The 12,276-nt window shown below is 55.7% G+C and overlaps 2 protein-coding genes across 4 annotated transcripts in view; both read left to right on the top strand.

Moving 5' to 3' along the window:
• Positions 1-389: 389 nt before the first annotated feature.
• Positions 390-8,877, top strand: TSEN54 (tRNA splicing endonuclease subunit 54). The gene is made up of 11 exons (XM_025362480.1): positions 390-472; positions 588-752; positions 851-914; positions 997-1,080; positions 1,393-1,491; positions 2,818-2,870; positions 5,519-5,620; positions 5,822-6,450; positions 7,434-7,494; positions 7,804-7,920; positions 8,402-8,877. Exons 1-11 carry the CDS (start codon positions 417-419, stop codon positions 8,550-8,552), a joined length of 1,581 nt encoding a protein of 526 aa, XP_025218265.1. The 5' UTR covers positions 390-416; the 3' UTR covers positions 8,553-8,877.
• A 921-nt stretch (positions 8,878-9,798) lies between these two features.
• LLGL2 (LLGL2, scribble cell polarity complex component) overlaps positions 9,799-12,276 on the top strand; it is a 51,824-nt gene continuing 49,346 nt past the window's right edge. For 2 of the 3 annotated variants that reach the window (XM_025362476.1, XM_025362478.1), the window contains exon 1: positions 9,799-9,954. The gene's annotated coding sequence lies outside the window, so the exon portion shown is untranslated. The remainder of the gene's footprint in view (positions 9,955-12,276) is intronic. The other variant, XM_025362479.1, reaches the window with a different exon arrangement.

Here is a 12,276-nt window from a genome sequence, read left to right on the forward strand (position 1 = left end):
CTGCAAAGTCGGAATCTGCACACCCCTTCTTCCCTCCTTGCCCAGCCCGGGCGGTGGGAACTAAGCAGCGCGGGGCGGCGGAGGGGCGGTCACACGTGTGACCATTCGCACTGCACTACAGCCGCCGGCTGCTCAGGCTTTACTGGAGAGAAGCCCCGAGGAGAGCTGGGGGCAAAAGAGGGGGCTCCTGCATCTCCAGCAACCTGCGAGCTGAGCTCCCAGACCCGGCGTCCGGGCGAGCGCCTCCGGGAGGGCGCTAGGACCCGGGACAGTCAGGAGGGCGCAGAGCGGACTGGGGCGGTGCAGGGGGCGGGGCTGCCGCGGCAGGGCAGATCGGCGGGCGCTAGGACAGCGCGGAGCTCCGGCGGCGGGCGGGGCGGGGCGTGGCGCCGCGCGTAGAGGCAGGCGGCGGCGGGATGGAGTCCGAGCCCGAGCCCGCGGCCGTGGAGGTTCCCGCCGGGCGCGTGCTCAGGTGCGGCGCGGCCTGGCCGGAGGGGGTGTGGGAGGCGCGGGGCCAGCGCGGGTAGGGAAACCGGGCCTGGCGACCCCGATGCGCGGCGCTGACCCCGCGTCCCCTTCTCCCCCAGCGCCCGGGAGCTCTTCGCCGCCCGCTCGCGGTCGCAGAAGCTGCCCCAGCGTTCGCATGGCCCCAAGGACTTTCTGCCCGACGGCTCGGCGGCTCAGGCCGAGCGGCTGCGCCGATGCCGGGAAGAGCTCTGGCAGCTGCTGGCCGAGCAGCGCGTGGAGCGCCTGTGAGAGGGGCGGGCCCGGGGGTGAGGGAACCGGGGGCAAGGCGGGCCGCGGGGCCTCGCGAGTGGACTGACGCAGATCCCTTCCCACTCCTCGCCAGGGGCAGCTTGGTGGCTGCCGAGTGGAGGCCGGAAGAGGGCTTCGTGGAGCTGAAGTCTCCTGCGGTGAGCGGCGGGCTTGGGGACAGGGGACCGCCCTCCCTGCCCTCCTCCCTCCCTTGTGACGCTTGCTCTGGGCCCCACACAGGGCAAGTTCTGGCAGACCATGGGCTTTTCAGAGCAGGGTCGGCAGCGGCTTCACCCGGAAGAGGCCTTGTATCTGCTGGAGTGTGTGAGTGGGACCCGGGAGGTGGGGAAGGAGTTGGGACCAAAGAACGGGGAGGACACGTTTTATCGGAGAAAAAGCACACACAGCCCGGTCTTTCGAGAACTGATAACCGAACTTCTAGAGCAGGAGGTAGTACGTTACAGGGAGCAGGGATTCCAGTCCAAATTAGTGATGCTGCCCCACTTTCCTGGTTGGTCACATTCTTGAGGCGCTGCTGAGAGGGGGAGGGGGAGGTATCAGAGCTGGGAAGTTGCCCCATCTCTCTGAGGCACCGCAGTGAGGGCTCATAAGCTGAGCTGTTGGCCCCACTTCCAGGGCTCCATCCACCTCTTCCACCAAGACCTGCCACTGTCTATCCAGGAAGCTTACCAGCTGCTGCTGACGGACGACACTGTGACCTTCCTGCAGTACCAGGTATCTGCCACCACCCTGCCCCCGGGAGCCACCCATCCACTGAATCAATGAGTATTGACAAGCACCCATAAGATGCCAGGCACAGTGTCACATGCTGGGGCTGCAGGGCAGACGAGGGCCGTGCTGTCACGAGGCTTACATTGTGGTGGAGGCCTGTTGGCTTCGCATAGAACCCAGGGCTGGAGAAGATAAGGTGGGGGAGAAGAATTCAAAGAGACTGGGCTGTTCATTCAGGTGAGAGAAGCTAGGGGCATGTCCCAGGTTGGGGGTGGGTAGGGTTGCAGTGAGTGAAAAATAGATGAATCTCAGAAATATTTTGAAGAAAGAATGGATAGGACTTTGCCAATGGATTGGATGTCAGGATTAAGGAGAGAGAAGAACCCAGGTTTACCGCCCATGATTTGGGTATGCGCCAGTGGATGAAGGGTGGGAAGAATGAAGAGGAGCAGATTTGGGAGGAAGAAACCAGTCAAAAGAACTCTGTTTCTGATAAGTTAATTTTGAGGAGCTTCTTGGACATGCAAGTGAGTGTCAAGCAGACAGACAATTGGACTCCCAAGTCTGGAGTGTGGGGAGAGGTCAAGACTAGATGTAAATATGGGTACCATGAGCACATGGATGATATTTAAACTGCTGGGCTCTGTGGGAGTGTCATCAGAGTAGAGGGCTGGGTCTGAGCCCTGGGGCTCTCTGAGTAGGTTAGGGGGCAGATAAGAAGCAGAAACAGACTGAGGAGTGTGGGGTGATGTAGGAGAAAAACCAAAGTCGCATCACAGAAGCCAAAAGAAGGTCTTTCAAGGAGGAAGTGGTTAGCTGTGCTGAAGCCTGCTGAGAGAAGCAGGATGGGGGACTTCTTGTCTATGTCCCTCTGATATGAACGCAGGGACACAAGGTTGAACATGTGGCTCCTTACCGGAAACTTCCCACCTGCATCGGTGGAGGTATGGGGCTGGAGAGATGCCCACCACCTTCTGCCATTGTTTTATTCACATGGTGGTCGGCAGCTTCACTCTCGTGAGCTTTGTGTCAAAATACTCAAGTATTTCAGGGCATGGTGGTTTTCTGGTTTCATGGCTGTCAGTTTTTTGGGATTTGGCTAAATGTCATTTTTGCTGAGTAAGGTAAGCGGGAGGACAGGAATTCAGAGCCTGAGATATTTGGGGACGGTGTTCATAATGGAGCATGGTCCAACCTTAGCCACAGGGTTTAGAATCTGGGGGTGTACAGGAGGGGCAGAGAGGGCTGTGGGGATGGCCTATGTCTGGAGAAACCATTTGGTGTTTTCAAGAGTGGCCATCTGAGCTTTCCTTTTTTTTTTCTTTTGAGGTCTTCAGCCACCTGAAGAGGTTGGGTTATGTGGTTCGACGATTCCAACCAAGGTAAATCCCCTTGCTGTTTCCTTTCCACATATTCTAGTCCTGGGACCTGGCTGACTAGTCCTGGGTAGAAAATGGCCTCTCCTTACCTGGAACCCTTGGCTGGAGTGCAGCTCCTGGGGCACAGACTGGGGGCCTCTGCTGGAAGTGTTCTGAGAGAGGCAGGTTGGGAGGAATCCAGGTCATTTCGTTTTATTCTGGGTTATGAAATCGAGCCCCGTCTTCAGATGACTTGCGCCTGCAGCTGAGTGTGTGTGAGTACCGAGAGGCAGGATTGGAACAGTGCCTGGCACTTAGTAGGTGCGCAGGCAGATATGTAGAGTGTATGCTTAAATGAAGGACTGGGTGAGGAATTCACCATTAGTAGGGTTTCACATTTTTTATGCCAGGTTAAATGTTTTTTCCTTCGACACCTTAGTAATCCAGCATTGGTAAGTGGCAGAGATCTTCAGACTTGGAATGGAAACAGGTATAGCTTTTGCAGTTACAGTATGTCATAAAAGCTCTAAAGCAGGCACATCTTTTCTTTTTTTTTTTTTTTTTGAGACAGAGTCTCACTCTGTCGCCCAGGCTGTAGTGCAGTGGCGTGATCTCGGCTCACTGCAGCCTCTGCCTCCTGGGTTCAAGCAATTTTCCTGCCGAGTAGCTGGGATTACAGGCGTGCGCCACCATGCCTGGCTAAATTTTTTAAAAATTTTTAGTTCAGATGGGGTTTCACCGTGTTGCCCAGGCTGGTCTCAAACTCCTTACCTCAAGTGATCCTCCTGCCTCAGCCTCCCAAAGTGCTGGGATTACAGGCATGAGCCACCATGCCCAGCTCTACATCTTCTCTTTTCTGAAAGTGGAACCTATCCTAAGGAAAGAATCGTGGATGTGTGTAGTGGTTCACCTGTGAGAATGATAACAATACTTATTATTTGCTGGGGGCCAGGCTCTGTACACATCGCTGAGAACAGAAGAGCAAAATCACTGCCCTCACAGAGCTTGGATTTAGTGAGGAGTCACACAGAACACCCTCACTGTGCAAAATCAGTGTACTTGCAAAGAAAAGTTGAACAGGAGACAGGTTCACACAAATGACAGGTTATCCCTCAGAGCAGCTCTGTCCAATAGAACTTTCTGTAGTGATGGAAATGTTCTGTGTTGGCTGGGCACAGTGGCTCACGCCTGTAATCCCAGCACTTTGGGAGGCCGAGGCGGGTGGATCACGAGGTCAGGAGTTCAAGACTCGCCTGGCCAAGATAGTGAAAACCCATCTCGACTAAAAAAACAAAAATTAGCTGAGCGTGGTGGCGGGTACCTGTAATCCCAGCTACTCCGGAGGCAGAGAACTGCTTGAACCCAGGAGGCGGAGGTTGCAGTGAGCCAAGATTGCGCCACTGCACTCCAGCCTGGGTGACAGAGCGAGACTGTCTCAAAAAAAAAAACAAAATGTTCTGTGTTTGTGATGTTTAATACATGGGGCTAGAGCAACTGTGGGACTGAATGTTTAATTTCATTTAATTTAAATGTATTTAAATCTAACTTAAATAGTCTGGGTGTGGTGGCTCACACCTGTAATCCCAGCATTTTGGGAGGCTGAAGTGGGCAGATCACCTGAGCTCAGGAGTTCGACACCAGCCTGGACAGCATGTTGAAACCCTGTCTCTACTAACACACAAAAAAAAAAAAAAAAAAGAAAAAAATCAGCCGGGTGTGGTAGCAGGCGCTTATAGTCCCAGCTATTCAGGAGGCCGAGACACAATAATTGCTTGAACCCTGGCAGCAGAGGTTGCAGTGAGCTCAGATCTTGCCAGTGCACTCCAGCCTGGGCGCAAAAGCAAAATTCTATCTCAAAAAAAAAAAAACTTAAAAACAAACTTAAATAGCCACCTGTCGCTAGTGGCTCCTGTACTGAACAGCATAGCCTTAGAGCCTTACTTAATTCACAGCAGGGAGGCCAGGTGCAGTGGCTCACACCTGTAATCCCAGCACTTTAGGAGGCCCAGGTGGGCAGATCACGAGGTCAAGAGATCAAGACCATCCTGGCCAACATAGTGAAACCTCGTCTCTACTAAAAATACAAAAATTAGCTGGGCGTGGTGGCACGCACCTGTAGTCCCAGCTACTTGGGAGGCTGAGGCAGAAGAATCGCTTGAACCCGGGGGGTGGAGGTTGCAGTGAGCCAAGATCCCGCTGCTGCACTCCAGCCTAGCGACGAAATGAGACTCTGTCTCAAAAAAAAAAAAAGAAAAAAATTCACAGCAGGGAAGAATGCTGCAGTGTCAGGGGGCTGTGTCAACAATATATTATTGAGTGAAAAAAATCACAAAGCAGTATGCTAGTATAATGCCATTTTGTTTAGGAAAAAATATATAGAGAGAGATTATTCAGTGTATACATAAAAGAAAGAAAAATGTTAACAACAGTTATCCAAAGTTTTTCTTTTTCTGTATTTTCCAAGTTTGCTAGCTCCTCTGGGCCATTGCCTAGGCAGAGGCACATGGCTGGGCCTGTACTCCTCATGCAGGTCTGCTTAGGGCCTTAGCCCTTGAGTGTGGCTCCGATCCTGGCCCACTGACTGTCCCCTTGGCCCATTTCCTTACACATCCCACCAGATCCCCAGGCTGAGGAGGTGGGTCAGTGGCCCACCCACTGTTCTCACCCTGCAGCTCTGTCCTGTCCCCGTATGAGAGGCAGCTTAACTTGGATGCCAGTGTGCAGCACTTGGAGGATGGAGATGGCAAGAGAAAGAGGAGCAGCTCCAGCCCTCGGTAACGCCCACATCAGGGTTGCCCCCCTGGGAGTGCTGATGTCTGGGACCTTGGAAAATGCACAGGCTTTCTAAGAACTAGGCTTGGGCAGCTCCCACGCAGGCTCAGGGAGACACTAGGGGACCTGCTTTCAGCTCGCATGGGACGTGTGCACCTTAGCAACCAGGGGCAGATGTGCTGCTTTTCCCCCACGTCCCCCAGGTCCATTAATAAGAAGGCCAAGGCCCTGGACAACTCCCTGCAACCCAAGAGTCTGGCAGCCTCCAGCCCACCTCCCTGCAGCCAGCCCAGCCAATGCCCAGAGGAGAAACCCCAGGAGTCAAGCCCCATAAAGGGCCCAGGGGGCCCCTTTAAGCTTCTGGGGTCCCTGGGGCCCAGCCCTGGCCCGGCCAGGGAGGGGGTGGGGTGCAGCTGGGTGAGTGGCAGAGCCGAGAATGGAGTCACAGGGGCCGGTAAGCGGCGCTGGAACTTCGAGCAGATCTCCTTCCCCAACATGGCTTCAGACAGCCGCCACACCCTCCTGCGCGCCCCAGCCCCAGAACTGCTCCCGGCCAACGTGGCTGGGCGGGAGACAGATGCTGAGTCCTGGTGCCAGAAGTTGAACCAGCGCAAGGAGAAGCTCTCGAGGCGGGAACGGGAGCACCACGTGGAGGCCGCGCGGTTCCGGGAAGATGTCAACGCTGATCCCGAGGTGCAGAGCTGTTCCAGCTGGCGGGAGTACAAGGAGCTGCTGCAGCGGCGGCACCTGCAGAGGAGCCAGAGCCGGGCCCCTCATCTGTGGGGCCAGTCCGTCACCCCCCTGCTGAGTCCCGGCCAGGCCAGCTCCCCAGGTACCCCCTCAGCCTGCCACATCCTCGAGGGCCACTGGCAGCTGAGGAATCACAGGACTTTGGAAAGGGCATGGATGAACCGGGATGGATTGAGGCTTAAGAAAGATATGGGAAAGATATGGGAGGAGGGAGCGGACCCCCAAGGACGGTCAGTTCTCCCGCGGCTGCAGCAGGGCCTGTGTGGGAATGCTTAGAGATGGTGAGTCAGGAGAGGTAAGGAGAGGTGAAAACTATAGCCATATCCTTAAAATCATAAACAACATGCATGTGGATGGCTTTGCCACCAACTAGCTGTGATCGCAACCTGTTAGATGGAAAAAGGAGGTGCCTTCTTGGCCAAGTGAAAGAAAGGCTTGCTGTCTGCTCTAAGCACAGGGAACCAATGGGGAAAGAATAAGCTCAGTGTGTTACCGGATCCCAAATTACTTAAAGCCTTCATGGGAATGCGGTAGATTGTAGGTAACTAGATAGGGTTGCCAGATCAGTTCAATTTGACTTTCAGTATAAATCTAATTTTTCAGTATCAGTATGTTCCAAAAATTGCATGGGATATGCTTATACTAAAAAAAAAAAAAAAACCAAACACAAAAAAATGTTGCTAGGCTGGACACGGCTCATGCCTGTAATCCCAGCACTTTGGGAAGCCAAGGTGGGCAGATCACCTGAGGTCAGGAGTTCGAAACCAACCTGGCCAACATGGTGAAACCCTGTCTCTACTAAAAATACAAAAATTAGCCAGGTGTGGTGGTGCAAACGTGTAATCCCAGCTACTCAGGAGGCTGAGGCAGGAGAACTGCTTGAACCTGGGAGGCGGAGGTCGCAGTGAGCCAAGATCATGCCACTATACTCCAGCCTGGGTGACAGAGTGAGACTCTTGTTTTAAAAAAAAAGGAAAAAAAAAAGTTGCTAAATCTGGCCATCCTAGATGGCAGACTGAGAAATGTGACTCCCCTCCCAGTACCTTGTTTTCTCTGTCCTTGTAGCTGTGGTCCTTCAGCATATTTCTGTGCTGCAGACAACACACCTTGCTGATGGAGGTGCCCAGTAAGTTTCCAAGCAGTGCCATCTCTGCAGGACCTTGGCCGCCAGGAGTTGGTGGTTAGGATTTGGCTCCTGAAAACTGTTCCAGGGATCCCTACCCCTACACCTAGCTCTGAGCAATACCTACTGTTCATGTGGGTCTGGGGAAGAGGGAGAACAACCAGTGGGTTGGCCCAAGGGTTCAGAGTCCCCAACCCTCAAGTGGCACCTCTGTGAGGCTGCTTCCTGGCACTGATGGAGGGAAAGGGTGGGATGGAAAAGAAAGGTTGGGGAGAAAAGTTCATGTCATAACGTTTCTCATTGTATTGTCAGGCTGCTGGAGAAGTCTGGGGGCTTGGAAATCAGCTTTGATGTTTACCAGGCTGACGCTGTGGCCACATTCCGAAAGAATAACCCTGGCAAACCCTATGCCCGGATGTGTATTAGTGGGTACGCAGTGAGCCAGCATTGCCCCCCCCAGCTGCTGCCAGTTCTCCTGTGAACCAAGTGGGACTCCTGTACTCCCCTGGCCAGTGTGCCAATCTCTGAGAGGAACCTGAGGTCCAGAGAGGCTAAGTGACCTACACAAGGCCACACAGCCAGTTTGTGCTGCCCTACTCTGAGCTCCTTGTTGCTAGCATTTTAGGGTAGTCTCTCTCCAATGCCATTTTAGTCCAAGACTCACCCAGCAGAAGGGATGTAGATTGTGGGAATTTACAGGCTAAAAGTGGTGAGCACCTTGCTCTTCTTAGCACCTCCCCAACCAGGGCTCTGGGGCCTCTTCATTAGAGCCCTGTGTTTTGCAGACAGATGAGCTCGTGGGCCAGAATTCTTGCACCCCAACTCCTTCCGTAGAATCTCTTTATCTGGGAGCCATAGAGCTTAGGAGTGGGCTATGGCCGGGTCTCACCCTAACCTTTTGTCCCTGCAGATTTGATGAGCCTGTCCCAGACCTCTGCAGCCTCAAGCGGTTGTCTTACCAGAGTGGGGATGTCCCTCTGATCTTTGCTCTGGTGGATCATGGTGACATCTCCTTCTACAGCTTCAGGGACTTCACGTTGCCCCAGGATGTAGAGCACTGACCTCACAGCTCTGCAGGGGATAGAGCTCGCTTCAGGGGACCGGGACTGTCTGTTCTCAGGGACCATCTCGGCTGCCTCCTGTACCGACTCTAACCTGTAGCTTCAGGGGCCAGTATGGGCCTTGGCCCTGAGTGTCTGATACTCACAGAGTAAAACTGTGACCCTCTCCCCTTCCCTGCTGCCTTGCAGTGACCCCTCTGGAACTCAGGACTCGATTTTAAGGACCCAGGAGGTGGGGCAGAAGAGAGGACTCTGTGCCTTTAACAAGAGGGTGCCTGCTTCGTGCCATAAAGCCAAAGCCATTAAAAATAGATTTCTTTTCTGCTGTTTCTGTATGTACTGGGTAAACCCCTCTCGCCCCCGTCCCGTTGTCAGTGGAACTGCCCCCAGCCCCTCACCCCTGCTTTGCCCACTCAAGGACATCCGCTTCTTCTGGTGCGGGATCTAAGAGTGAGAGAAGCCCGCGGGAGGGCAGGAACGCGACCTCGAACCTTTTGAGCCTTTCCCGGGCCTGGATGGGGCGTTGCAGGGTTTCCTGCAGGGAGGAGGGAGGATGGCGCGCCATCGGCCCTCCCTGGGCGCAGCGGGGTGCGGGTGGCGAGAGGCGCCACCTGCAGCTGGGCGGTGGAGCGCGCTGCAGCCCCGGCCTCCGCGCCCTTTCCGCTCTCGCTTCTCGTCGCTCCAACCTCCTCCCTCGCTTTTGCTAAAAATTCCACCCGTTGTTGCAGACCCCTCCGGCCGACACGGAGGAGGTGGGCTTCCCCTCCGCCCCGCCCGGAGGAAAGGCGTCTAGCTGCGACGCCCCGGTCCCCACACCACCCCTCTTGTGGGGCTAGAAACCCGGCCCTGCGTCCCCCGGTCACCCTGTCTGGGCTGGGCTCTGGCAGAGGAGCTGGCCCGGATCCGCCCCTCCCTCGGCAGCTCCGGGGAGTTGGAGGGACGACTCCCCTGGAGTCTGGGAGGTGGCCCGGGACCGCGGGCGTTCCGGGAACTATTTCCGCTTGCGGGAGGCGGCGGGACACTGGGCGCGGCGCGCCGTTCTGCGTCCAGGTGCTCGCAGGTGAGGCCGGGGCGGGCCCGCGGAGACCCGAGCCAGTTCTCGAGGCCCCGCCCCGCGCTCCCCGGGGCCGCGGATTGGCCGGAACGCAGCCCCCACCCCCGAGAGTGCCCCCGCCCCAGCGGCGCCGAGCTGGGGGGCGGGCCGGGGGCGGGGCGCTGGGCCCAGGCAGGCTCGCCCTTTATGTAAATAGCGCGGCTCCGCCCCAGGCTCGCCGCGCCGGAGGTGAGCAGGAAGGAGACGGTAGCCCAGCAGCCCGTGGGCAGGCGCGGCGGAGCGAGCGGGGCCGGCGGCAGGCGCCGAGGGACGCCGAGGCCTCGGGCGGGGGCCGGCCCGGGGTTCCAGGTGAGGTGCGCGCCGGATTGGCCCCGCCGGGTCCGCCCCCTCGGGACTCCCACCCGGGACGGGGAGGCCCAAGACCCCTGGGCTGTCGGGCCAGGGCGGGAGGGCTGCGCCCAGGTCCGAGCGCCTCGCCCCTGTCCGCTTCGCTGTCGTGGCCTGGGAGAGAGACACCTGTAGAAAGTTCCGCGGGGAACTTCTCTGCCTAATCCGCGCGATGACTGAAACTTGGGCTTGGGTTTGCACAATAATGTTGGCTTAGCAGGAGAACAGGTGCCCGGGCCGGCTGGGTGCGGGGGGCACCGCGGGCAGAGACGGAGTCCCCGGACCCACGTGTAGGTGCCAGGCCAGCGGGGTCGGCGACGCGCGTTTGCGGTGACCCCCTCCCCACGGGCGGCGGCTGGAGTGCGGTGCCCCGGCGGCTTAGCCCCTGCCCCTGCCATCTGGGCTGTGTCCCTGCCGGCCCTTTGTGCCTCCTAATCCCCGGACGCAGGAAGCCCGCGGGAGGGACTTCGGTCTCCGGCCTTTCTCCAGCCGGGGCGGCTTTGGACACCTTCACATGACGGTGCGGAGACCCAGTCTGCCCTCCATGCTGACGGGTGGGGTTCGCGCTGTGGGATTTGGCGAGAAGTGGAAAATTCTATCTTGCCAAAGAAAGTGTGCCTGAGTTTGCTCCAGCTGGACGATTGGTGGAAACACTGGGCCTTGGCTTGGGGAGAACTGACCGTAACCAGGGGAGCTGTAAAGTGGCGCTTTGAGGCTCTCACCTGTACAGGTGAGCTTTGAGTGAGTAGGGCGCCCCTTCCCCTGGGTATCCGTGTGCGACTGCAGACTGCCGGCAGCCCTAACCTGGGCTCCGGGGACCCCCTGCAGGAGTTTGTAGTTCAAGAGAACCTTGAGTTCTCTTGAAGGGGCTACAGAGAGGATTCTGAGCAGGGAGCGGGCAGGGAGGGAATGGGTGTGTCAAGGTGACAAGGAAACCCTGGTAGGAAGAGCAGAGCTGCCACAGAAGAGCTGTGGCCCAGCCCGGGGGAAGCTAAGGTCAGAAGTGGCATTTGAGGCTGGGTGCATTGGCTCACCGCTGTAATCCCAGCACTTTGGGAAGCCAAGGCGGGAGGATCGCCTGAGCCCAAGAGTTTGAGACCAGCGTGGGCAGCATAGTGAGACCTCGTCTCTACAAATAATAACAAAAATTAGCCAGGCATGGTGGCGTGCACCTGTGGTCCCAGCTACTCAGGAGCCTGAGGTGGGAGGATTGCGTGAGCCTAGGAGGTAGAGGTTGCAGTGAGTCATTATAGCGCCACCACACCCCAGCCTAGGGACAGAGTGAGACCCTGTCTCAAAAAAATAAATAAATAAATAAAGCGGCATTTGAGGAAAACTGTCTGGGTCTGTGTGAGCAGAGGCACGAGGAGAATTGTGGGAGAGATGGCTCAACTTTATTTTATGAACTGGGATTTGGGGTTTAGTTTTCTTAGGCGATCTTCCCACAGTGCTAGCTGTGGCAGACAGAACTCAAACTCAGCTCTTGGGCTTCTAATCAGAGTTCACTCCTTTCCTCTGAAGTTAGACTGGGCCCATCTTTGTGGGGACCCCTGGACAGGGTTTCCGGGGTCCAGGGTCATTTGGCATCCCCATTCTTCCTTGAGGCAATGGAGTTTCCCCTTTGGTGTCAGATTAATATGCTTTTAATTACATTAAAATGACACTACATTCGTAAAAATAAAAGAGAAAAAAAGTAACTTTTTTCTTTCTTTTTTTTCTTTTTTTTAAACTAAGTTGACCAAATTCTTTTTTTCTTTAATAATGTATTTTTTAATTTGTAGAGATGGGATCTCACCATATGTTACCCAGGCTGGTCTCAAACTCCTGGACTCAAGTGACCCTCCCACCAAAGCGTTGGGATTACAGCTGAGCCACTGTGCCCAGCTGTTAGTAACTTTTTTTTTCTTTTTTTGAGACGGGGTCTTGCTCTGTCACCCAAGCTAGAGTGCAGTGGTGCAATCACTGGGAGATGGAGGCTCACTGCAGCCTCGACCTCCCAGGCTCAAGTGATTCTCCCACCTCAGCCTTCTGAGTAGCTGGGACTACAAGCGTACAGCACGATGCACAACTAATTTTGTATTTTTTTTAGAAAGGGGGTTTTGCCATGTTGCCCAGGTTGGTCTCAAACCCCTGGGCTCAAGTGATCCTCCTGCCTCCCAAAGTGTTGGGATTACAGGTGTGAACTGCCACGCCAGACCTGTTAGTATAAATAACTTTTTAATATACCACAACATTAAAAGAAAAAAAGGCCAGGCGTGGTGGCTTACACCTGTAATCCCAGCA

Source organism: Theropithecus gelada, chromosome 16 (assembly GCF_003255815.1).
Source record: "Theropithecus gelada isolate Dixy chromosome 16, Tgel_1.0, whole genome shotgun sequence".
Classification (NCBI taxonomy): Eukaryota; Metazoa; Chordata; class Mammalia; order Primates; family Cercopithecidae; genus Theropithecus; species Theropithecus gelada.

What these genes read in the sequence shown, in the direction of transcription:
- TSEN54 (XM_025362480.1), top strand. Translation starts at nt 417, where the DNA reads ATGGAGTCCGAGCCCGAGCCCGCGGCCGTGGAGGTTCCCGCCGGGCGC. An exon ending in CCCGCCGGGCGCGTGCTCAG is followed by an intron (nt 473 to 587) that starts GTGCGGCGCGGC and finishes CTTCTCCCCCAG; the next exon opens with CGCCCGGGAGCTCTTCGCCG. An exon ending in TGACCTTCCTGCAGTACCAG is followed by an intron (nt 1,492 to 2,817) that starts GTATCTGCCACC and finishes TTTTCTTTTGAG; the next exon opens with GTCTTCAGCCACCTGAAGAG.